This window comes from Melanostigma gelatinosum (assembly GCF_949748355.1).
Source record: "Melanostigma gelatinosum genome assembly, chromosome: 21".
Taxonomy (NCBI): Eukaryota; Metazoa; Chordata; class Actinopteri; order Perciformes; family Zoarcidae; genus Melanostigma; species Melanostigma gelatinosum.
The window spans coordinates 2644040-2669796 of record NC_136654.1 but is presented as its reverse complement, the minus strand read 5'-3'; the positions used below and the strand labels follow the sequence as shown (position 1 = coordinate 2669796).

Below are 25757 nucleotides of genomic sequence, written 5' to 3'. Positions count from 1 at the left end.
TCCCCCCTTCTCTCTCTCACTCACTCTCTCTCTCTCTCTCTCTCTCTCTGTTTCTTTCTCTCTCTCCCCCTCTCACTCACTCTCTCTCATTCACTCTCTCTCTCTCTCTCTGTTTCTTTCTCTCTCTCTCCCCCTCTCACTCACTCTCTCTCTCACTCACTCTCTCTCTCGCTCTCTCTCTCTCTGTATCTTTCTCTCTCTCTCCCCCTCTCACTCTCTCTCTCTCCCCCCTTCTCTCTCTCACTCTCTCTCACTCACTCTCTCTCTCGCTCTCTCTCTCTCACTCTCTCTCTCTCTGTTTCTTTCTCTCTCTCTCCCCCTCTCACTCACTCTCTCTCTCACTCACTCTCTCTCTCGCTCTCTCTCTCTCTGTATCTTTCTCTCTCTCTCCCCCTCTCACTCTCTCTCTCTCCCCCCTTCTCTCTCTCACTCACTCTCTCGCTCTCTCTCTCTCCCTGTTTCTTTCTCTCTCTCTCCCCCTCTCACTCACTCACTCTCTCTCTCGCTCTCTCTCTCGCGCTCTGTTTCTTTCTCTCTCTCTCTCTCTCTCGCTCTCTCTCTCTCCCTGTTTCTTTCTCTCTCTCTCCCCCTCTCACTCACTCTCTCTCTCACTCACTCTCTCTCTCGCTCTCTCTCTCTGTATCTTTCTCTCTCTCTCCCCCTCTCACTCTCTCTCTCTCTCGCGCTCTGTTTCTTTCTCTCTCTCTCCCCCTCTCTCTCCATCTCTCTATCTCTGTCCCCCCCCCTCTCTGTCTCTCTCTGTTTATTGCCAAACTTTACACATAGGAGGAATTTGACAAGGTGAATAGGTGCATAACAATAAGCATTAGTATGTGACATCATTATTGGAATGCTGTTAAGCATTCCAACTATTGTTATCCTGTTTCTTTATTCCACTATTTCTTCCGTCCCCCCCATTTTTCGTTGCAACTCTTCTTCATTTTTTAAGCTACAGAAACCGTTCAACTATCAAAATGTTCAGCTCCTTCAGCTCATCTCTGCTATGACATTTTATATTTCTAACCTTTAAACTTTTTGAATTATTAAGCTTTATATTTTCAATGGGATCTCTATGGAGAATATTTTCAAATCCTCTTAAACTTCTTCAACTTTCAAATCCTTCAACGTCCTCATACTTTCAGCTACAGACACCATTTCAACTTTAAAATGTTGAGAAAACCCTCAACTATTGCCAACATGATTCAGCTTTTTGATATCTTTTAAACTTTTTGAACTGCAGCAATTTAACTTTTATGATTTTTCAGCCCTTTTCTGACTTTATAATGGATGTGTATTGCGCAGCTTAGAGTGCGTGATGTCACCACTAGAGTGAAGAGCAGCTTGAGATTCTTGTGAAAACAACATTTGTGTTTTGCCACTGTGTCCACAATCTTCACTCTTCATGCATAATTTCTGGATGTAGAAGTAGCTAATATTGTCCTTGTCGGAGAAACCTGTTTTTTCCACAGATTAAATGTCACATTACTGGCAGGATATAGTGACAGTTTGAGCAAATTTGACAAAAACAAGTTGTTACCAACTGCTATGATGCACTCTTCTCTTGCAAGTGAAACTCCCAAAAATGTTTTTAAACTCAAATCCCTGCAGTTTGACATTTCCTAAAAAACATGACAGAGGACACACTGAGAGCTACCGAGTCCGTCTGATTCAGTTTGGGCTGTAGTTGCTACGGTTACACCCGCCTGAGTTAAAGAGTTGAGGTTTTGTCAAGTCTCAGTCCTGCTGCAGGTGTCACTCCTTCTCGTTCAACAAGGGGAATCTCATTACGTGATGTTGATTCCTCAATGTTCCAAGAAGAGCTGCCCTTGGCACACAGGCAGACGCTGCTGCGATTGGTTGGATCTCCTTTCCGATGCCAACGAAGCCAGCCGACAGAGGGACCTGCCCGGGGTGAACTCACCGCGAGGGAAGCGCTGTGTTGTTTGTATCCATTGTCACAGGTCCTCGGGTATCAGCGGTTTCAAGTTATGCAGGGCCCAGGACCTTTTATCTCTCCATGCATGCCTGGAGGGATTTCCCTCTGGGCCCACTGGCTGATGTTTGAATTGTACAGGTGACATATAAAGTCAGGTTACCATAAACCAAAATGAATGTTCGAAAGTTGGGCATTACAGGTCGAGCCCTGGGAAGTCTTGATGATGATTTCATGGAGAACACCGCATTTGAAAAATGTGACAAAATGAATTAAAAAATTCACAGTTGAACCTTTAATTGAATTGTGCCTGTAAACAATGTCCACACCGCCTGCAGGCTGTTCAGTGGGTCACCAGGAGGTTCAGCTGTTTGCAGGGCTCACCATCTAGTGGTCAACTGGTGGCACACACAGCCTCAGGATCAGGGCCATGTTGAAATCCAAAGTCCTGTGGACAAACTTGAACTTAATTAAAGGGACAATACACCAATTTCATACATCAAATTCACTTTACACTTGCCCGTGAAAGACGCTGTGCCGTGTCTTCTGTGGCTCTGGAGGAAGCTCGGTGTAGGCAAAATAATAACTCCTGATGATGTCATCAGGGTCAATCCTGAACACCAGCTCGGTTCAGGCTTGGAGGCTATACAATTACATAGCTTGCATGACCCTATAAGACCTGTGACATCCTGTAAGAAGTCATTTATGGTCCAGGTTTTACTGTAAAGTTGTTTCTATTTATATTAATCATATCTTTTTATGTCATGGTCTGGGTAAATACCCAGTTGTGATTGGCTGCAGGGTGCCCTTTAATTCCCGATAAGTTAGTTTCAGTGGAACTGCCTGTTTATTGTTCTAAATGAATGTGCTGGTTACATTAATACACATCATTTAATTGAATATCATTTTTATTATCTTATTTACCAAAATCTGTGTGCTCTATCAGTGCATGGCATGGCTGGATAGCTTGTTTTGTTGTGAAACAAAACTGCCAAATTAAATCCAGCCCACTATTTGTCAGCCTTACACAATGTTATATTGATAGTGATGATGTTAGTGAGGTTGAACTGTAAGTAGTAAAGAAAGCTATTGATATTTTTACTCGCGGTGAGTTCAGGCATGTGATAGCATAAGTCAGGCTTATATAGAACAGTAAGCTCGTTACTTTTAAACTATAAGTTCAGATCTGTGCGCAGCCAGAAGATGGAGTCATGAACGCAGCAGCGTGGTCCTTTGGTTCACTCGGTTCATGGTGGGCAGGAGGACCGTTTCTCTGCTGCTTTGAGTGGAACTCTACAAATCAGAGAGTTTTTCTAATTGCTGAAATATAACTGGCTTTAGAATGAAGAGAAAAAAACACATGAAGCCTGAAGCTCATTCTCCTGTGAGGATTTTATTTTGAAAGTTTTAGCATGGGCGGGCGGGTGTGTACGCGCACTTGGCATCTCCAAGCAGCTGCGCTGTCGACGCACATCTGGAGAGCGGTTTCGGTCAGAGTTTGAACCCAAACTGCCTCCTCCAGCTGCGCGCGGAGTGATTAATAATACTAATTATAATAGTTCTCACCTGACGTGTCAGCGGCACAGAAACAGTAAAGCCGCACCCACGGGCTGACGCGCCGCCGTCGCACCAAACAGCAGCTCCAACAGCTGGATCAGGGCTGAAACATCTGCGGCGCCTGTGCGTAAAATTAAGTGACTGTGACGCCTGTCCTGGATGAACCCCCCCCCCTGGAATGACGCGAAGCGATCTGCGCGCATCGCAGACCGACGGGACGCGATGATGGTAACCGCTCATATTTGCGAGTGAAATTATCTGGAAGAGTTTAAGTCGAGCAGGAGCACCCGAGTCCGTCAGACGGGAATGAATCAGACGAAGTTTTCCTCCGAGGAGTTGCGTTCTCTCCCACCGAGACCACCGGTTTTACCCGCAGCTTCGCCACAGAGACGGTTTGTTAAGTTGGGAAGGAAGACACGTGATGGATCCCAGTGAGTGTGACCCGCGGGGTCTTTTCCTCTTTGTACAAATGAATTGTGAGAGAGTCATGATGTTAGAGTCTTGTTTGTCACTTTTTGTTGTTTCTCTTCTTGTGCTCATGAGAAGTCATTGGGAAACCCCATACAGTCCACTGGTTCTCTTCTATTGTTTTAAGGTACCTCAGAAGGAGAAGTGCTTTCATTGAGGGGAGACTGGAGAATGATGTGATGGAATAAAGACAAAATGAAACACTAAACTAATAAAAAACTGAACGCTGGTTTCAGGTTTAAACAAAGTGCTGAACTCCTCATCAACCTCAAAGCTGTTTTATGTATCAAAATCACCAAACCACTGACAGTCTGCTCATGTGCCGTCATGTTCCATCACTGCGCCTTCTGTCTGTTCTGTAGCAACCAGCTTCATTAATATCATGCGTCAGAAACCTTAAATCTTTTATACCCAAAGGGTGGTGAAAGTGCAGGGAACCTTTGCACCGCGGCGATAAGAAGCTTACAGGCTCGGTCAGAAGTAAAACAACACTTCATTATTTCATTCATGCTGAGAGCAGAGAGCTGAGGGAGGCATGGTGAAGGGGACTGGACAGCATCGTGCTCAAAGACAGACTTGTATGCTGGAAGGGATTCAGCGTCTTGATCACAGACCTCTCCTCTTTTCATCAGATCAGCTTCATCCGCTGGCAGTTCATCCACCAGCAGGGCAGCGGAGGCCGTGGCCGTCAGACAGCCCGGCAGGAGCCGCATCCATCGCCAAACTAACCGCCTCTCGGGCATCTTTCATCGCGGCCCCGACTCCAATTCAGGCTCTACGGCGCTGACGGCGGGAATCAGGGCCTCGCTGTCCATCCAAGCCAGGAAGGGAAGCAGTAAGTCACCACGGCTTCACACTTCTCCCTGCATGTTTATCCAGGGATTTCTGTTGTGATGACATATAGAGCCAGTGGTTTTACAGATAAAGGCTCAGATTACTCGTCACAGTTGTATAAAGTCTTCTGTGGCTCTGGACAAGCTTTTCTAAGGGACCCCGATGATGTCATCAGGGTTATTCCAGCTCGGCTGAGTAGAGAATTGAACGGGTATGTGGACTTTGACGAGGGCGTTTAACTGGCATTGATTGTATTGTGGGAAACGTAGGATTCAGCATTGTTTGGAGCTTGAACCATTCTCGAAACTAAAAGCTACAGCAACCACTTTGATCGTAACTAAGTACCTAACTGAGCACCTAACCTTCAGAAAGTGCAATCCTAAATTGCTGAGAGGGGCTTTTAATTGGGGGTAAACAAGCAAAGCCATCATGGAGACAAGTGGCAGTCATTGTCACTGTTATGATTGTGTTGATGATCAATGGCAAATCTGCCATCAATAATAAGGAACCACAACTGAGACCCACCATCAAATCTTCCTCCCTTTGTTGTCACGCCTCGTTGGCAGTGATCCCCGCAGATGCTTTAAGAGCGGACGACCCGTCCGAGCTGTCCAATCAGATGACGGCTCCAGGGATCCTGAAGATCTTTGGAAACGAGATCTGCGAGGGAGCTCACTACAAGAGCGTCCTGGCCACCACGCACTCCAGTGCCAAAGAGCTCGTCAAAGAGGCCCTCGAGCGGTAAGACCATGTGGCATCTGTGTGTGTGTGTGTGTGTGTGTGTCTGCCCGCCATATGTGTCTGCTCTCGTATGTGGGTCCCTGTGAGAGTTATATTAAGTCCATCCACTCGCTTCCTCTGCTGCAGTACCTCTGCGCTACGTCATTTGTATATAAAAAGCAGTCAGAACGGTCCTCCATGAACAAAACGTTGGCGGTTGATGAAAGGAGGGCATGTTCATGCTGCTGTGATTAGAATATTTCAGATGAAAGATGACCTGACCCGCTGTTCTGTTTGTTATAATTGCAGTGCAATGCACACAGCGTGTGCGTGCGTGTGCCAAATACTTTATTGAGTAGTTCTGAAAGGGTCTTTAACAAACCACAGATTTGTGTGAGAGACAGAGAGCCCTGGCCAGTATCGGGCCAGGGCTTTTAAGGCGGTCTCTCCGGAGAGTGCGTGTCTGTCAGCCTCTGCTTACTTTTCATCCAAAAACATAATGGAATGATTAATACGAGAGGTATTCAGCCTGTAGAGGGAAGAGTGAATCAGTTTTCCTTTCCCTCCGTGAGAATTTCACAGTGACATTTAGCTCTATCGTTGCTTGATTTCTTATTCAGTCATGGGTTCGCAAATAGATTAAGCACACTGCCAAGACGACGACGTTTGATAAATTCCTGTGCAGTATGCAGGTCCAATGGACGATCCATGGTTAGGATATGATGAGGATTAGTTCTAATAACCCTCTATCAGTCAGCATATTTGTACATTGAAGTATTTCAAATTAAAGTTGCTCGAATTAATGCTTTTAGATTCACGATGGATCAAATGTCTGTTGTGAAAGGAGTCGCTTTTCGTGACGAACCCACAGATTACCACCCGACTCTATGGAGTGCATAACTGCTCGAGAGCCAGACATTTGCTGTCAGGAGTTGGTTAGGACCAAGAGCTAAAAGCAAAGTGAACATTCGTGTGGTAAATCTTTGGTATAGATATTGTTTTCAAATGCGCTTTACAATGCAAGAAGCCCGTTTCAAGCACTCTTTGATTGTTAAATTCATTTTCTCGCGTTCCTTTTGTCATCCTGATGATAATATCTGTCTTGACATTGTCATAGGTATGGCCTGGGCAAGGAGGAGGCAAAGTCCTATGTTCTGTGCGACACCATTGGCTCCACCGGAGAACATCGGTGGAGGACGGAGGGGTTCCGCGTCGTGAGCGACAACGAGAGGCCCCTCATCCTGCAGTCGCTATGGAAACCCAGAGGAGGCCTGGCGCGGAGGTTCGAAATCCAGAGGAGGAGCTCGATAGAGGAGAAGACATCCAAAGACAAAGACACCGTCACTGCCGGTACAGTGTCAGAACCCGCGTCCTCATTCAGGGTGTCGGCATGTCCCGGAATAACAGCTTGTGCCATTAAATGAAGTATTGTCAGTGTTAAATCCAGCTTTAGAGTTCTCACAGTAAAAATGTGGTTTGTTGGCACGTTGTTTTTCCAGTAAAAAATCAGCCAAGCCACACAGACCAAACCATATTTTAATAGCTTCACGATTTCCTTTTTTTGTTTTCCTTGTTTCAATTTGTTACAAATTTTGCCTTCGATTTCATTCTTGCTGCCATTTCAAAAACGAGAGAGAATTATTTATTTTTATTGAATAAAGATAGCAGACACATTAACATGAATTAAAGCTTTAAAAATAAAGCTTGACACAGCAAATGATCTCATCCACTGATATTTACAAAGCATGATGCGGCGGAGCAAGACCTTGGGTGAACCGCTCACTGTCATCTCTACCGCTCAACCCGGCTGTGGTTGACACAGCTGTGGCCGCGACGTACGAGTGCGTCCTGTTTTGTGTTTTGCTTTTATGAATGGCACAGCTTGTGATAGCGCTCTATCAGTGTCAGCTTGTGGATGCCTGCTGAGTGGGTGAACTTTTTCTATTTTATTTCCATGAGCGCTGTCTTTCTTTCCACTGAGGTCTGTTTCCTGTGTGGGGCTTCTCCGTGTTGACTCTGGCATGTACACGCGACGTACAAATGGGCTCACACACACCTCCGCTTATTTGAGGAAAAAAACATGTGTTGCCCTTTCGCTACATGCCATGACTCATGTGCTTCACGTATTTATATAGCAGCTCAATTTGCACATATTTGTACTGCAGGGTTCAATCAAATTCCCAACGGTTTTGTTTGTTCATTCATCTCCCCGTTAGGTATCAATGCCCAGGCTCGAAAGCTGCAGAAGAGCCGCTCCAGAGTGACCTCCACCCTCATAGAGAGGACCGCAGGACGAGGCCACCAACTGTGGAGGAGCAGAAGTGAGATGGACCTCTTAGATTCTGACACAGAGGCCAAACGTGATGAATGTCGCAGGGATCGAAGCGAGAGTCTGAATCAAACTTCGGCGCAGAGCTCCGAGGGCCTGGGAAGGAGCCCGGAACAGAACCGCATTCACGGCCCGGCAGTCCCCTCCGAGGGGGACGGTGGGTCGCAGCCCAAAACAGAGGGCCTCTGTCCGCCGAGGCCGAGGGGCGAGCGGGAAGGAGAGGAGTCGGAGAGGGAGGAGACGGAGAGCAGCGACGATAACACCACACAGTACTCCATTCACCCTCCTCACGACTGTCCGTACCTGCTGCTGCTGCAGGGCTGCAGCCCGGCACAGGTATCTCATTCAGACACACAACGGTGTTGGGGGGGGGGGGGGTTGGGGGAGCTAGGTCCAGGCTAGGTGTAGGCGCCAACATCAGCGACTGTAACGTTAAGCTTTCAAGGTCCTTTGACCATTCTGTCTCCTTTCTGATGATTGACAGGTGACATATAATGACATATAGTACTGCAAAAATGAGGCCTAAAATCGAAAAGTGAGTCATAATCTTCCGGTTGCCACAAAGTCAATGCTTTTTTCTTCAGATTTGGGAAGTTCACACATTAGCAACCCCAGCCAACATTTGCCGAGATGGCGTTTTTTGCCAAACACATCAGATAGCTTTCACCCTAAAAGACCCTTTCCTGAAATGTTTCAGAAATTGCTCAGAATCTGCCCGTGTTATTGTAAACTGCCTACGCTTGGCTTGCTACAGTAACTAAAGAGTTTACTGCTGACATGTTGACATGTGGACTGTATTACATTTAAATTGATCAGTGGAGTAACTCCTGCAATATGCCCTTTACTCACTGTAAAGTGGTCCAACAGCATGTTTTCTCAAGAGAAAGAGAGCGAGACAGACAGAGAATCATTATAGGAAAGGTCAGCAAACAGCATGTAGAAAAAAGATGTCATAACACTGATCAGGAAACTGGCTTCCTGGCTGATTACACATGGTGAGCAGAGCTGAAAGGAGAGTGAATATTGGACTTGGATTCGTCCGGTGGCCAGAAACATGACGTCAAATGAATGCCGATGTCGCTCCGTGTCCACCGAGTGTGGGAAAAAGGAAACTGTTTGCTAACACAGCCATACAAACTGTAGTCACCTTAATAAGGTGAGATAGAAAGAGAGGTGAGCTGGCTAGTTAGTATCAGCACGTCTGATCAAACGTAGAAGAACAGAACGGCGCCTGCAGGAACATATCGATAGAAGATCAAAATGAGAATAAACTGCTGGAATGAGTTTGAGACAAAAAACAAAAGAATGGAGAAGATCAACTCAATTGTTGCAGATTGTGTGCTAACTTGTCATTTTTCTCCGCCCTCAGGACTTTGTCATCTACCTACTCGCTGGGCCAAACATTGCAGTTGGTCGGCAAAGCGATGACGGCGACGGCACCAAGGCGGACACCCTTCTCTTTGCCACCGACATCCTCCCGAGGCACTGCCATTTCCATCGGCACGGCGTCGGCGGTCCCACCGTGCTCCGGCCCTGTCCGAACGCCGCGGTCACGAGGAACGGCGAAGCGCTGAGAAAAGAAGTGCCGCTTGACCCCGGTGACGTCATCGGGATGGGACAGCGCTACCTGTTTCTGTTCAAGGATCCCTTCGCCTCGGCACAAAAGGTGAGAGGGGGACACAGAAGGGACAGGCAGATTGTAACACGGGCAAAATATCAACTGTTTTATTTTCTCTCTATTAATAAGATCTTCGTTTTCCCAAGTTCCTTAAGCGAGAACATGTAAAACGATAAATCATGCTTCATTATTCTTGTTTCTTTCTTGGAAACGAAGGAAGAGGACAATGCCACTCCTGAGCCCGGCATGACTGCCGTCCCCTGGATGCTGGGTCACACTTCCTCTGCCACCACAACGAGCCATACCACCAAATCAGTCATCTGCGACGCCTGCATCACAACCTCCGTCGACCTCCAGAGCCCTCAAAACACACGCCGTCCCGTTTCCAAATCACCCGAACGCCGCAGCCCGACTCTGGTGTATGAGAGCGAGGATGAGGAGCGCATTGTCAAGGAGATAGTTGCTATGGGAAGGACCCGCGTCAACGACGGCCCTCCGCTGACCGTTGCATTTCTGCTGTGTCTTTGCCTGCAGCATTCGTCCACATGTCTTCACACCTCAGACCTGCGCCGGCTGCTGTTGCTCATTGCGAGCGGAGTTCAGAGTGCTGTGTGGGTGAGTTGTGGGGAAAAAAGATGTTCTGGGAGATCGGCTGGTTGGGATATCAACCTAGACCTGTTGTCTAAATGAGGAGGACCCATCCTTACACTGATGTTATGTACACGACAATACGAGACAAATCACGTTTTAATATTGATTCAGTCAGTTTTGTTTTTACACCGACCTGAGACATTGTCAGGGAAGTGCAACGGCCACCTTCGTGTTGCCTCTCAGGTTAGCACTGTTAGCTCTGTCAGCCCTGTTGCACTTGTTTGCACTGTTACCGCTGTTAGTCGCTAGCTGACAGCTCAGCCGTTTGGAGGCAATCCCTCATCATGGATATACCCCGAATTTGGAATTCAGCACCTCCCCTGTGCTTTACTAGATTTTGTGTTTGCATTTTATGGATTTTGTTTTCTTACTTTATTGCCATCTGCAATTTTGTATGAATGAAGGTTATTACTATGGTATTACATGTTCATTGCAAAGCCTTTTTTGTTGTTGTCACACAGGAGCACACTAAGGACCTGACTGCAGTTCAGCCTGAAGAGTAAGCGCACCTTCCTGTATTTCTTCAGCAATCACTCGCGTCACAGTTCACAGACGAGCACTGCAGATCTCCCTCTCTGTGTTGCAGTCTCAGCGGTGAAGGCTCAAACCCGGAGGATCTCCAGGCTCTCGGCCGGCCCGAGGCGATCTCAGGTCTGCGCCCCCTGGCGGTGTGGATGTCCAACAGTCTGGAGCTTCTGCAGTTCATCCAGTGCCAGCTGCCTCTTATTCTGGAGTGGAGAACCCGAAAAGAGCAGGGACGGGAAGATGACGAAGAAGGAACGGACGATGACGACAGCAAGGAGGTGGAGAACTTGGGTTAGTCACCTATTGAGCTAGGAATTTGATGCAATGAACATGTGACCATGTGAAGCATCAAAGCTGCACTAGGGTCCTATTTCCTGTTACCTCCTGTTACCAAATCAAATCTGGTTGATGTGTTGGACGCAAACGTCTCCCTGCAAGATTGAGCAGGTTGAAAGTTAAGAAATAAATACAAAAAAATATTTCTACTTGTCAGTCTGTCTACTCACTGGAACACTTCCATTTATTCACCTTCAGTGGTGACACATTCGAATATTTCTTGGTGGGAAAAAAGGTCTGTTTATGTCACTGACAAAGGGCTTAAAGTTGCCTCTGTGAAACTAAAACACACATTTAATATGTCACTGGACCTCTGAGATACAACTGTGTCATTTATTAATGCGTGTGATTTGCAGCCCTGGTGGCACTGCGTCTGTCCGCTGTCCGTACAGCCAGTGAGGAGACGATGGCTGTCTTGGAGGAGGTCCTCATGCTCGCCTTCCAGCAGTGTGTGTACTACATTACCAAGGTAAGAGGATGACCAAGCACATAGCTGAAGCATGCACAGAATATAAATAGATGCACCATATATGTACTCCAGTGTCTTGAATGGGAGAGTTAACCATCTACCTGATACATTCGTTGACAAGGAACTTTTCGTGGCCAAAGGAGAGGAGTCAATGCAGGCTTGTGCGGCGACTCCGTCCGTTGATGATTATGACGTGTCGTTTCAGGGAAAGGAAAATAATCAAAGACGGGCTGGGAATAAAGAGCCCATATAGCCACTCTGACAGCTCACTAATAGACCAACCAGCCACCCTGCCAGACCACACTTGTGGCATTCTGACATGGGAGAGAGACAGGACACCAAGGGCCCTTGTGTGTGTGTGTGTGTGTGTGTGTGTGTGTGTGTGTGTGTGTGTGTGTGTGTGTGTGTGTGTGTGTGTGTGTGTGTGTGTGTGTTCGGGGAGGATGAAGGAACCAAGCCAGGGATCTCCAAGCTTTACATTGCAACCTATAATATTTCATCACAGGACATGTTCAACCTTATATCAAAAGGCTGAGAGACAAAGACTTGCGTTCCCCGTGTGGAATGCTGAAGACACAAGTAACCAGGAACAGCTGCTCCTCAGCAAGTAAAAGCTGCACAGGGCAACATCTTAAAGCTGCAAAATCTTAAAGCTGCCACTCATTTGTATTTTCCTAAACACGTCCATTCATTATTTTTTTGCATTTATCTCATCACCACCTCGAAGAAGAAAAATAATTCAGGCTCTAAGGAGAGGCTCACAGGCTGACTGACGCCGCAGCTTCAAACTCTATCTGATTGTGTAAAGTTTGTATCGAGCTCTTTATGTTACTTGGAAAATAACAGAATTTCATTGGAGTCCCAATTCAGTTGTGTGCAGTTCTGAAGCACCACACCCATTCCACGACATGGAAGCGTGCCGGGAAAGTTTCAGGTTTCAAGTTTCCATTTGAGCCTTGTGGTCGTGTGTAAAAAACCACCATCCAAAACAATACTAATGATGAGACTGGCCTATTTACAGTACTCCTCCTCAGTCAGCAGCTGAATCATAACTGACAGCTGAGCACACAGATTCTCTCCCTCACAGACCCTTCAATGACCTGGATGCATCTTCTGTATCAGTTTCCCACGCAGGAAGGATGTCAGTGATATGACATTATATCTCTAAAGGGAAGACGAAAGGAATTCCTGAATAGTTGCTGTGCCGCAAGATTTTAGGCAGCACTTCTTTTTTTTTGCTCAGTGCAGAAGGATGTGGTTGTCTAACTACCTGCCCCAGACGTATTTCTCTCAGCAAGTCTGCCTGATGAACCAAATGACTTCCAGATGGGGTTTGTCAGTAAATCTAGAAATGATCGATAAAATATAACACACTATGCTCATGAAGTTGTCCTGACAACTGAAAACGTTTGCCAAGGAGACGTGGGTTGGGTACAAGAACATTCGTCTTGTAATAGTATTAAACGTAAGCTTTTATTTCAGTTTGCCGAAAAATGTTTTGATTGTCTTGTCAAAAATCTAAATTAAGGACGTGCATGCATGTTACAGCAAACAAGAGTTTGGCCCTGATTCACATGTTGTATCTCGTTTATCCAGAAGCCAAAGATCATAAGAGAACTGGTGTTCTTCCTCTGGCTGTTGAGGTTGGGAGATTCAAAAGTATTCAGGTGGAAACAGACAGTGTGAGCTGTGAGTTTTGGAAGATGTAGCGAGTGAGTCTCGGTTTCTTTGTTTATTGTACATACGATAATTTGAGAGTCAATTTTGCATGAAATAGCTCAACAACAAAAAATAAATATTTGGGTGTACAGATGTGTGCTTTTACGTTTGCACATTTTTTGGACAGGTAATGTTAAAGCTACTAAAAGGAACTTTCACTTTGCATTGATGTTGGCGGCCCCTGTGGACAAACGCGGTAGTGTTTTCCGAGCACCAGAGCTCTGACAGTCTGCTCTGTGCGGTCCTGGTTCTGGTTCTCCAGCGGGCCCCGCTGCGTGGTGACGGTGTTGCTTCCCAGCGGGGACGGGAGGAGCAGCGAGGCGAAGCTCTGCTCCTGGTCGGAGGAGGAGCCGTCGCTGCCGGGGCCGCGGAGCTCTTCTCCTCCCGCGGAGCTCAGACTGCAGGTCGAAGGCGGTGGCCTGCTCGCTGCTGGAGGCTGAGTTGAAGGAGTTTCTGGTGAACCGGAATGATTTTGCCTGAATACTTTGCGGAATCCGACCCTGTGACACCGATGACAAGCATTAAGAATCACTAAATAGAAAGGATGCTCTGAAGTGACACACTGAATTCTCTACAAAAATGCTGTTGTGGTGCGAGCACAACTCTCTCACGGGTAAAAACAGCAGTTTTCAGATTTAGCTGGCTCGGTGTGGACATGGTCTCAGTTTTTCTTGTCCTCGCCAGCTAATCCGGGCGTGTCGTGTCATCCATCATGACTGTCACTTCACAGCGGGCTCCCGTCCACATCTCTTCCTGGACTGACAGGCCAGATTTTGTGAGGAATGTGGTGAAGTCACCGGTGTCAAGCTGAGGAGTAATCTGGCTAAAGCCCGAATAATCTACTCGAGAATGTATCCTTTCCCCTTCACCGTGCAGCGAGTTGACATGGTGATTTATGTCGGTGTGTGACCCAGGGTTGAGCTTGTGCACGGCACATTTTAATGTTCCACGGTGAAAACAAGGCAAACAAGAGAAGGCTGAGCTGAACATCGTCTTTTCTTTAACCTCCCATCCAACAAGACAGACAGCAGTCTCGTTTCCATTCACACATTTCAATGCGCATTTTGAAGAAATGATACTCAAAATTGTGCACAAATGTTTTGATGGGCTGAATGGGATATGGAAACACTTTTGCAGAGTAAGTTCTGACAAAGCAAACATTTAAATGACATGACTGATCAGCTGTTTCTCTGATAGTCCCATAACGTGTGAACGCTTGTCTGAAACAGGCCTAATAGCAGCTGCCGTGAAAGAACAACTAAAACGTGCCCGATGGAAACAAAGACCTCTCCAGTTTTCACTCGTAGATGTCTAAATGGTCAAGGTGACTTGTTTTGTTTCCAGTTCACAACCGTGACTCCTTCCACTCTGTGGCGCCAACTTCTTCCCAAACTACACTGTACGGTAGTTTGTTCGCTCCAAATGGGAACACGGCCGGTGACGCTGCTGTGCTGCGTGGCGACACTTTCTGTAAATCTCTGTTTACTTTGGGGGGTTTCATGCCTGTCCATCCGCTGCGAGGGGTAATTGCTGCGGGGCGGAAAACAAGAGGCGCCACTGGTGAGCAGCTATTCCAACTGAGGACGCGTCACAGTGAATACAGAGCCTGCTTTAACAGGCCTGTGGGCAGACCGAGTGTTTGCTTGTCCATCTGCACAAACAACTAAATCTGGACTCCCGAACAATGCGTGCCATGGATGCATGTGGTGATCCCCGAATGAATGAATGTCCTCTGGCTTGGCTCCGCTGAGTGACATTTTCCAACCAGAAACGCTGCAAAATGATTCGACTTAATAAGTCGCCCTTGTTCCATTGTCTCATGTGTGACGGGAGCCGTGGCCGGCGTGTTCTGCTCTTCGTGTTCGGCCTGCTCTGGCTCGCAGGGGCCTTACAGTAGATGTAAACCGATCTGCTCAGGGTGGATTCCTTCAGAACTCTTCACTCAGCAGTCCTGTTGCAGCGGCATGCCAAGCCCACATGAGCCACATTCAGCTTTTTGTCGGAATGTGGATCTACGGCGGCCTCTGGCATCGGAAGCGTGGTGGGTGTAAGAGTGAGATTGGAGGGGAAGGGGGATGTCTGTGTACAATTAGCCCGAACAAAGCTATCGTTGTTCAGGCTTGCTCTCAAGAAAAAGGAGGAACTGTTACGAACTGTCTCTCTCGTTCCTTTTCTCTTGTATCATCTCGGTGGTACTGCGAGAAACACAGAGAGACAGACGCTCCGAGACGATGTGGGTGGTCTGAAATCTGGGTGAGGAGGGTTTCATGTTTTAGTTTATCCCAGTGATCAGAACCTCCACCACACAACGTTAACTTTTCCAACCTCAGATGGACCCGCAGGAATTGTCAACACTCTCCGGTTCCACATGGATGAGTGAGTCACTCTCATCCTGAGCTGCACAGTTCCCTTTATTCAACCGATTCTGTCTCATCAGGTCCTCTACCCCGTCCTGCCGGCCCTTCTGGATTGCAACCCGTTCAGGGAGAGTCCTGACCTGCAGCCGACCACCGAGGGTAGTGAGAGCTGTGGACTGCAGGTCCCAGGTGAGATACAGCATCTCGCGGATGTTCTGACGGAGACCTGGAGACTGCTGTTCGACTGTCAGCTCCATCCGGAGATTTCCTCACAGCTCATTGGCTACCTCTTCTACTTCATCAACGCGTCGCTCTTCAACTCGCTCATGGAGAGAGGTACCGGTGCACGAGTGTCCACATAGAGCTGAGAAACCCAAGTAAATGAACGAAGAAGTGATTTCAAAGATGACTTCCTCCCCCGATGTGTACACAGGACCCGAGCCAGGTTTCTACCAGTGGACCAGAGGCGTTCGCATGCGGGCCAATCTCGACCTGCTCCTGGACTGGGCTCACGCAGCCGGACTGGGAGACCTGGCCTCAGAACACACACACACACTCTCGTCAGCTATCAATCTGCTGGCCACACCTAGAAAGAATTTACTGCTGGTACAGATCACACACACACACACACACACACACACATACACACAGTACACGTTCAGCCGAGTTGGGTTTATCCAACTATAAATAATCACCAGAGACATCACAGACTGAGGATTTGGTGGTGTGATTTCTGTAGAGTAGGCGAAAAAGGATATCGGATTCAAATCTTTGAGTATTTCTGTGGAACATTATATGCAGTTATTTATATAAAAAGAGTTGTCCTGAATAAAAGAAATATTTATAAAAAGGTTTAAAGTCTGCATGCACAATTCCCATTGACTTCAGGTGGGACAGGACTGTGGCCGGCTGATGAAGAAGAATCAGAATAAAGAATATTTCAGCTTCACCATGACATTCTAACTACAACGTGTGTGTGTGTGTGTGTGTGTGTGTGTGTGTGTGTGTGTGTGTGTGTGTGTGTGTGTGTGTGTGTGTGTGTGTGTGTGTGTGTGTGTGTGTGTGTGTGTGTGTGTAGACTTCTTGGGTGTCCTTGCGGTCTGACTACCCTGCCCTGCGTCCGGCCCAGTTGAACCACCTGCTGAGTCTTTACAGCCCAGCATCTCCCTGCAGACACACCTGGACTCCATCTGTTCACGACCGGGCCGCAGCACACGAAACTGGTGAGAGGTCCACATCCTGCTCACCTCTCCTCCCTGTACCTTACTGCCTTTCCCACCAATACCAATCGTGAATATGATAATCCTCAAGTTGTGACCCCTTTCTTTCCTCAGCCGATATCCTGGAGAGTTTCGACACCCACCATCCTCTGGTGCTGCCGGACGAGGGTTACCAGTTCCTACTGGGCAGGCAGGTAACAGGTGCATCCCTGAGGGAACAGCTGGACAAGCTCAAAGAGTTCATGGCGGCCCTTTCTGACTCGCGGTCCGATGAGGTCACAGCTACTGAGGAGGTACGTACCTGTTGATGTTTACATACTGGACAATGTAGATAATACTGACAGCAGTTGGGAAATATAATTCATGTAAGATTTTCACTTAGCATATTGGTAAAGAGTCGGCTGATGCCAACGTATGTAAAGTCAAGTGGCATCGCTTGAGGGAATTTATCAGACACACAGCTCCCTCTGGAGACAGGAAAGGCTTGCAATTCATTTCACACTAGTACTGCTCAAGCTCCATAAACACACTATGACATGTACAATTGTTCGTGTTCGCCTTCATGTCAAATGCCAATTTTCAAATGTGCTTTTCTAATTGATCCTGACCGGTCTATATGTCGTCCTATGGAGGCCAAACTGACTGAGACGGAAGTCCTTTCAGACACATCGCCCGTTGAGGTGGTCTCATCCCAGGCTGCCGTCCGTGACCGCCAGTCCCCTTCCACTACCTTTGGTGCCGTACCTCCATCGACCTCATCGCCTCCCTCTCCCTCCTCCACCCGACACCCGGACGAGCTCACCTCTGTCCTTTTGTCCCGGAAGCTAAGAGATCTGGAGCTGCAGACCAGAGAGGCCGGCGACGCGAGGAGGTCGGCTCTGGACCCTTCCTGTCTCCTCACCCCGCCCAACACCCCCCACCTCATAGATCCTGTTGATAAATGGATGAAGGGTGACGGTGAGACACTTCCCTGGTCTTCCAGTGTGGACGCACGTGATGAAGGTACGGCACAGGGCTCCATCACCGTTCGTGTTTGTCTGCGGTAAAATAAATCTGAGCGGCTCCTTTTTTTTCTCCACAGGCGGATTAGTGTTTGAATGTCTCGCTGCACTGGAAGTAGACCGTTTGAAGTCAGACTGCCCCAGCGTGAAGAGGTTTGTCGACTTAAAAGAGGAAGAGGAGGATGAGGAGGAAGAAGAAGAGGAGGAGGAGGAGGAGGAAGAAGAGGAGGGGGAGGCGGTTGACCATGACGATGACAGTAATGAGGTTTTTAGCTTGGAGTTGGAGCGAGGTGAACGAGGACTTGGTCTTGCCCTGGTTGACACAAGGGTGAGTGTTGTAGTTCACAGTTCATAGTTCTACCTCTGTCCTGCTGTTACTAAAGACCCCTCAACTCCCTCACGGACTTTTATCAAACTGTGAAGTTCATCCCGCTTAGTCTAAGAAATTCCTACTGGCAACCAGACGGCAACCAGACGGCAACCAGACGGCAACCAGACGGCAACCTCCGGCTCTGGAGAGTAAAGCTAATGTTTAAGGGTCTTAAACTTGACGACTCCTCTGGTCGCAAAAGTACAATTTTGTGGAAGTCTATGAGGAAAATGACTACTTTTCACTTGATTTACGAGTTTATGGCAACCGCCTCTAACACGTTGTGTCAGTTTCCGCTCCTAACATACATAATATCCTTTCAAAATAAACTTCCAATGCAGGTTTACTGAGCTTTTTATGTTTACTTGTTTAGCTTTAGGAAAAGATCGTGGTTTGGGTTCAACCAACACATATGTATGCTTGTTACGAGGCGTCAGTAGATGCGTTATGTAACAAAAATCCCGTAAAATGGTTTCACATGGGCCACGAAGAGCGTCTCCTGGGGGGAGTGTCCTGTGTTTGTTTTATCAATCCAACCTGCCAAAGCTCTGACACACAGAAGGGTTTACATTGGCCATTTACATTAGTTGAAAATACGGCGCATCTCATACAGACACTAAAGGGTTTTCAGGTATCAGGGGTTTCAGGATCTGGCCCAACCACCAGACCTCCAATTTGCATTGCCATCTGGCAGTATATATTTTGTGTTTTCCTTTACACGAATGGAGACTTTTCCACCCTTAATCGATGCAGAAAAACACAGAGCTTGCATTTTGTATGAGTTCAAATGAAACCCAGTGCGTAAGCATTGCTGTACCGAATAGTGGAGCAGCGACGGTGAGTTCAACCACAGTTCACAGTCTCAGCGAAACACAACCATGCAGATCACATCAAATGACAATAAACTAAAGCAAGTTACCAGTCTCAGATTGAGTTGCTATCTAAAAGCATACTGCACATTGCAGACACTTCTACGATCGAAGGTAGATCTGTTCTCAGTGGCAGTTTATTGATGTGGTTATGGTTTTCCTACAATACATTCAGCTACTTTGATCGTGGGAACACTGATATCATGAGTCAGCTTCCGACAGAGAATTTCTAATGTGGGATTAAAAGACGTTGCAGTGCGCCATGACATGTTGACCTCACCTTCTAGGACACTTCCACGGGGGTGAAAGGCATCTTCGTCCGTGCGGTGGTCCCCGACTCCCCTGCAGCCCGGTGTGCGAGGCTGGTACCAGGAGACCGGATCCTGGCCGTTAACGGAGTCAGTCTGCTCGGACTGGACTACCAGAGGTGAGGATGATTCAAATCTGAGCAAACGCAAACATTGAAATGTCTAATTTGAATAACAGATTTTTTTTCCACTGTGTCGTCCACCTCTGTTAGTGGAAAGGAGCTGATCCAGTCATCGGGCGACAGACTGAGGTTACTGGTGGCCCGATCTGATTGGATGGTCGAGGCTCTACAGACCGACTGCTGACGCCATCTTTTAACCGAGACTGTTAATGCACCACGAGCGCACTTAAAGATGACTTTAAGAGCTTATTTAACATTCAAGCTCAGGACATGGACATTAACTAAAGGACATGTGATTGTGAAGATTAAAAAGCACGATAAAATGAGCTACTTCCTGGTTAAACTGAGCACCAGGTTTGTAGCTGCTCAATGTAGTTGTTGCATCTTGTTCATGTACATTGTGATAGCGTGAGAGTAGTTATTGACGTGTGCACCGGAGGCTGCGTTCCAGAGCGTTTGGTATGTTTGGCTTCCAAACATCACTGCTGCTATTTCTGGTCCAGCCCTCATTTCAAGCAGCAGATGACTTCTACGCAGCGGTGTGTGTCAAGACCAACTGAAACTATTTCAGGTCAAGTCCAACACCAGGTCCAGTCCATGTGTTAAAAAATGTTTTCACCGGCCGCCGTCAGCCCAGCAGCCTGCAATTACAGATATATTCGCTGCAACACCAGATGTCAAATATAACATGCACCAACTCCGGTGTCACATCATTGCCATTCTTGGATTTAGATTTAGACGTTCTTCTCCAGCTTCTGGATGAAGTCATTTGATATGCGGCGGTTGTTGCTAAATGGACCATAAAAAAACATGTTACTTATTCTTCCTGGTTGGCTCATCGTCACAGAAAGTCAGCCATTTAATTTGTTTCCTTTATGGCAGGGTTCATAGTTTATTGTTATTGTTATGTCCTTATTATTAATTACCCACATGCTTTTTTTAAAGCAGTGTTAATAGTTAGCTCATTAGTCTGTTGTTTCAGCAATAAATACATTTTAATCCTCCATTGGTGTGATTTCCATTCAATTCTGAATTAGTTTTTGTCCGGAAACAAAAGAGTTATAACACCTTTACAATATAGAATATATAGAATATAACAGACCCTTTTATGGGGGGGGGGGGGCAACATGACGACATGACGGTCCGTGCAGAAGTATAATTCGTTTTCCATTGTTCACGTTGTCTCATGATCATTGTCAGTTCATTAGACTTTTAAAGTAAAAGTTGCGCGTTTTCAAACGTGTTTGCTCCAGCGATCAATTTAAAGAGATGTAATGTTGTGAATAATGAACATAATGTAACTGTTATAAAGCCATATTTCTGCCACTTTCCCACAATTGAACGTGAATAAAGTGCCACAAACACTAAATTATTTGTTTGTCATGAATCCATTTATTTAAATAAAAGCTTCCTGAACTATTTGGGTGGATGTTTCTGGCTGTAGTGTTGAGACGTGACGAGTCTGACTGTAAAAATAAATGATTTATCTTGAACTTTGACTTCATTGCTCTGTTACCATGACAGTAATGCCACTAATATCCCATGTATCCTGAAAGTTCATTTACTGTTTGCACTTTTAACGATTCTACATGAAATACATTTGTTTTTCAGGATTTGTCCTCAAATGCATGTCAAAGCTTGACATGTTGACAGTATTTTCAGATTCATGTATACAAATATACAAAACTCCCTTTTTAATCTGGTTCAGATTTCAATTCTGGAAATGTATTAAATGAGCACATATTTAATTAGAGAATACCTCATTTGCATATGTAAACAAATCATTTCAGGAAACTTGTAATACAAAAATATATTGTCTTAATGTAAATAGAGTGCTGCAAAACCTTAAGCCATCAGTATAGTTTGAAAGATGCTTTACAATATTAACACTGTGTCCTGGCAGATTCACTATTTACCAAGAAATCCAGTTTGATTTTAGACCTCATGTTTTAAGAGTTATCAGCCAAAATATGAAGTGCTTCATAAATGACCACATGGTGGTGCTATCCCCTCAAACATCACTTGTTCCCTTGTTCATGGCCCAACGATCCAGTACATGTCATTAGTTATATTGTTTTTGAAATATCCTGGTAACAAACAGGACCAAATAGCCTACATGTGCTTTACATGCATTTACTACTGTCGCTATACAATGTGTGTGTCTTTTGTATCTTAATTCCATGTGAAACAAAGCGTCTGACTGTGTGACAGCTGCTAAATCAGGCCTAATGCAGGTGCCTGAAGCTGGAAAATAATTTGTACAAATTGACACAATTCTTCAATAATCAAGCTTTGCCTGTATCCTTTTTAAAAAAGGTTTCAGTAATAATATCAGACATAATGGCAGAGTCATCATACATGTTACCAATATCTAGTGTGAGGGGTTTCTGTGCTGTGATGTTCTGGGACACAGAGGCCTTTTCTTTCTCCACCTGCAAGAGATCAGTCGTTGTTCTCTATCTTAGTGCAAAGTAGTAATGCGTGTTTGACACCTGAATTATTTAGCATGAAATCATTCTGGGATGTTTGCTGAACTTGATTGGCTGTGGCACAGCCCTACCACCAGCTCCACTGCGTATAACCATCTGATACTAGCCCAGAGTTCAGCATCTTCATCCAGCAAACGATACCTACCTTGGAGTGTTACAACAGCCAGCATCATTTTGTTCAATGTGTCCATCCGGGCAAATTGGTGGATCCAAAATGTTATATAAAAAAACCATATACATATCAATACACGCGCCGTGTATTGAGTGGGCCGGTCTGACAGTAACTCCCGGGCCACTTGCCTCCGGGTACCTGCTGCCTTGAATAAACACTTTTATTTTTCTGTTTTGAGTGCATGTAGGGTTTCTTGCAAAACATCTCCCAAGTAAAATAGCAAATATCTTCAGTTGTATTCCAACAACACGGACTGCAGTTCCACAGAAACTTCAAAGAAGTTTCTTTAGAAACACATCAACCCCACCCAACGCCCACCTGAACAGGTTTTTGTCAGAGGAGTGTCAGCAGTCGACAGTAAAGACAAGAACCAACAGATCCCAGTTGACAGCGGCCTGTACCCGACTAAGTCTATAACTACTGAGGCTCGACTCATTATTCCTCTGGGCTATGACTGAGGCAGAGTTATACACAGTTTACAGAGGGATCTATATCCCCAAATATTGGCACAGTGCAGAGAGCCTGAAGTACTTCAAGGAGTTTGCTTTTCGTCCGGATGATATCATCATTGCAACATATCCCAAGTCCGGTAAGCAGTCTTTCTTTCTTTTTTTTACGAGTGAGTTCGTCATCATGCAAACATTTTACTGTTAAAAGCAGCTCATTTTAATATGATGTGGTCGAGAGAAAAAAGGGATGTTTGCGAGATCTCGAAAAAAAAACTCAGATGTGAGGTATTAAAAAAAACCATCATTTTATTTTGTGTTTGGCCATAAATATAAAGACAGGAAAACATCAGTGCACGGTTTTCAGATCAGTGAAAGACAAATGCTACTTTTGGCATCTCCAGAGAGGGACCTCACCTTACTGGCTGTGCCTTTGCATGCATTGCACCCTCATTAACAAAATGTTGCACACGCAAGCGCAAGGTGGCAGTAGTGATCGTGTCTCTATACGCGCCTTCTATTTTGGTTCATGTAAGCAATGTGAAATCTTCTCATCTAAATCTCTGCAAGAAAGAAAATAAGAGAATTTCCCAAAATGAAAAAAATACTTTTATAGAAAAGAAAAAGGAAGAAACTTCAGGGAGGCTACAGAGGAGGAGGGAACCCTCTCTCGGGATGGACAGAAGTGCAATAGCTGTCATGTATGATGGTCAAGTTGGATTGGCTTTATCAGACCTCCACCTTTCTTTTAATAAGCCAGAATTCTGGGCTGATGAGCTGAAGCGTTTTGTCAACTGATTTGACACCCAGGGGCCTCCTCCCTCAAACCCCCAAACCCCTCCACTCATCCTGCAACCATCATCCACTCCTTATGGGGCGACCGTGGCGCATGGGGTAGAGAGGGTCGTCCACTAACCACTCGTTTGTTCCTCGGCTACCTGTCCTGTGGTGAAGTGTCCCTGAGCAAGACACTGAATCCCGACTAGCGATGGGTTAAATGCGGAGAATAAATTCCCCCACTGCGGGACAGAGGGATAGATTGGTTTATTTATTTATTTAAAGGAACAGTGTGTGAGATTTAGTGGCACCTTTTTTTTAAAGGTAAAATAAAAAAACGATTCTTTGTTTTCCGATGATTATATACATAGTTATGAATATTATATTCATTTTCCGCCAATTAATCCCCCTAAATGTTGCACACTGTGCCTTTAAAGAAAAAGATAAACTACGAAATGTTTTGAAGTCCACCTACAGATTTCAGGACACTCCTGCTGTCCTACTCCTCAGGTACGACTTGGACGCAGGAGATTGTCCCTCTGATCATGAGCGGAGGAGATCCGGCCTCTGTTGAGACTCTCCCCGCCTGGGAGCGTGTTCCCACGCTGGAGACGACTCAGGCCTCCGTCCTCAACGTCGAGGAGAGGCCGTCTCCACGCATGTTAGCTACACATTTCCAGTACAACATGATGCCTCCATCTTTCTTTGACATTAAGCCGAGGGTAAGTCCGATTGGCACACCTTTACCTTTTGGTGTCATAGAAAACATCTTAAGTTAATAACGGATGTCATAACATCATTCCAGGTCATCAATGTGATGCGCAACCCCAAAGATGTGTTCACTTCTGCCTTTCACTATCATGGGATGGCCTCCCACTTGGTCAACCCGGGCCCGCAGAGCGACTTCCTCCACAAGTTCTTTGAAGGAAAAGGTTGTACTCAATTTTGTTTCAATTTTAACATATATGTCAACAATCACAATACTTAACAGAGTAAGAGGCAGTAACCTGAGCTGCATGCCATTGTCAGTGAGAGTGAAATGTATGGTGATAAGATGTAACATGTGCAAAGACCTGAACGTTCAAAGTGACTCGTGATGATGGAGCGTTTGTGATTTTCTCTTTCCTTCTAGTTATGCATGGCTCGTGGTTTGATCACGTGAAGAGCTGGCTGAACGCTGAAGACAAAGAGCGCATAATGCACATCTCCTATGAAGAGATGATGACGGTGAGAATTTGAACAACTCTACAACCACGCAGGCGTCTCTATGAGGCCGTCATTTAGCACAGCTGTGCTTGAAGCTACATGCTAAATTCCGCGTGTTAACATGCTACTATTGTGCTTTTAGCATTCCTCTATTATGTAAAAGCATCGGTGCGTGTATACATCAAATGTAAATGATCATCATTACTATTATGTCCAGCAAATGTAGGTTTTACCGACTCAGTTCAGCGGGGTACCATAGGCCTACTCACATTTGCTAATGAGCGTTAAACACAAAGTACAGCCAAAGAGGCTCTGGAACAAACCTCGTCTTTGTTCCGTCAGTGGTTTTGCGCCGGCACACTCTCCTTGTCTCCCCACGTGGGCGTGGTGCTTTCTGAACTGTCTCTGGTGCACCTGAGGCGTCGCAGGAATCAAAAACCAATGCGAGGCGATCTGTGTGTCTCTGTGGTGCAGGACCTGAAGGACTCCGTGGCCCGGATGGCTCGGTTCTTGCAGAAATCTCTGGACGCTGAGGCGATAGAGAAGATAGCGGACCGATGCTTGTTCAAAAACATGAAGCAGAACAAAATGTCAAACTACTCCACCTTTCCTCGTGAAGTCATGGACCAGACAAAGTCTGAATTTCTCAGGAAAGGTGAGTTCCAACGACGAATACTATTTCAATTCCACTGTTATTTTGTGTGATTCATTGAGCGAAGCACACTTTAGGAGTGACTCCCTATACATATACTACTAACTGGTTTCCAGACATAATGCTGTACAGCAAAATTACATTAAAAACCAAATTTACAACAGAGAGCTCATTTCACCCATCATTATGTTTCCCCTTCTTACATTTTGTGTTTCAGGGATTGTTGGAGACTGGAAAAACCAACTCACACCGGCAGAGGCGGAGCACTTTGATGCCGTTTACAAAAACAAAATGAATGATGTGAAATATAAATTTCTATGGGATTCAAATGAATGAAAATGCCGGGACCGGTACTGGCCAATCAGAATTGCCACTTCTGCCAAATCTAAAAATACAGCATCAAATAGTTGATGTTTTAGAGTTAAAGCAGTAAGAAATTAAAGGTCATACAAATTGAATGTGAACAGAAGTTTGATTTTTTTTTTAACAATCTTAACTGAAGGTTTCTTAGCTTTCTTTAGGGTCGAACCACATCTCATGGCCTTCACCAGCAAACACAATGTTCCCTGTTTGTATCATGTTAATATCTGCATGTATAGTTACAGTATC

The 25757-nt window shown here is 45.9% G+C and overlaps 2 protein-coding genes across 4 annotated transcripts; both read left to right on the top strand.

The window, feature by feature from the left end:
- The first annotated feature begins 3699 nt into the window (after positions 1 to 3699).
- Positions 3700 to 20757, top strand: LOC306794982 (ras-associating and dilute domain-containing protein-like). Of its 2 annotated transcripts, XM_079293282.1 has the most exons (19): positions 3700 to 3921; positions 4591 to 4793; positions 5359 to 5533; positions 6630 to 6862; positions 7729 to 8177; positions 9211 to 9507; positions 9676 to 10074; positions 10572 to 10609; positions 10697 to 10926; positions 11328 to 11440; positions 15597 to 15852; positions 15950 to 16122; positions 16595 to 16739; positions 16851 to 17029; positions 17369 to 17738; positions 17818 to 18065; positions 18161 to 18256; positions 19264 to 19403; positions 19497 to 20757. In XM_079293282.1, the coding sequence occupies exons 1-19, from the start codon at positions 3797 to 3799 to the stop codon at positions 19588 to 19590; spliced, it is 3963 nt and encodes a 1320-aa protein (XP_079149408.1). In that variant the 5' UTR covers positions 3700 to 3796; the 3' UTR covers positions 19591 to 20757. The 2 variants fall into 2 exon arrangements, with proteins under 2 accessions (XP_079149408.1, XP_079149409.1); XM_079293283.1 differs by lacking the exon at positions 18161 to 18256.
- A 1713-nt stretch (positions 20758 to 22470) lies between these two features.
- sult2st2 (sulfotransferase family 2, cytosolic sulfotransferase 2) lies at positions 22471 to 25594 on the top strand. Of its 2 annotated transcripts, none has more exons than XM_079292989.1 (6): positions 22471 to 22656; positions 23801 to 24012; positions 24096 to 24222; positions 24423 to 24517; positions 24971 to 25151; positions 25366 to 25594. In XM_079292989.1, the coding sequence occupies exons 1-6, from the start codon at positions 22518 to 22520 to the stop codon at positions 25482 to 25484; spliced, it is 873 nt and encodes a 290-aa protein (XP_079149115.1). In that variant the 5' UTR covers positions 22471 to 22517; the 3' UTR covers positions 25485 to 25594. The 2 variants fall into 2 exon arrangements, with proteins under 2 accessions (XP_079149115.1, XP_079149114.1); XM_079292988.1 differs by having other exon boundaries at positions 23768 to 24012.
- Positions 25595 to 25757: the final 163 nt, after the last annotated feature.

Excerpts from the sequence above, each read along its gene's own strand:
- LOC306794982 (XM_079293282.1), top strand. The coding sequence starts at position 3,797 with ATGAATCAGACGAAGTTTTCCTCCGAGGAGTTGCGTTCTCTCCCACCG. Across the intron at positions 3,922-4,590 it reads AAGACACGTGATGGATCCCA|ATCAGCTTCATCCGCTGGCA; the intron begins GTGAGTGTGACC and ends TCTTTTCATCAG. Across the intron at positions 10,075-10,571 it reads GAGTTCAGAGTGCTGTGTGG|GAGCACACTAAGGACCTGAC; the intron begins GTGAGTTGTGGG and ends GTTGTCACACAG.
- sult2st2 (XM_079292988.1), top strand. The coding sequence starts at position 22,518 with ATGACTGAGGCAGAGTTATACACAGTTTACAGAGGGATCTATATCCCC. Across the intron at positions 24,223-24,422 it reads CAAGTTCTTTGAAGGAAAAG|TTATGCATGGCTCGTGGTTT; the intron begins GTTGTACTCAAT and ends CTTTCCTTCTAG. Across the intron at positions 24,518-24,970 it reads CCTATGAAGAGATGATGACG|GACCTGAAGGACTCCGTGGC; the intron begins GTGAGAATTTGA and ends TCTGTGGTGCAG.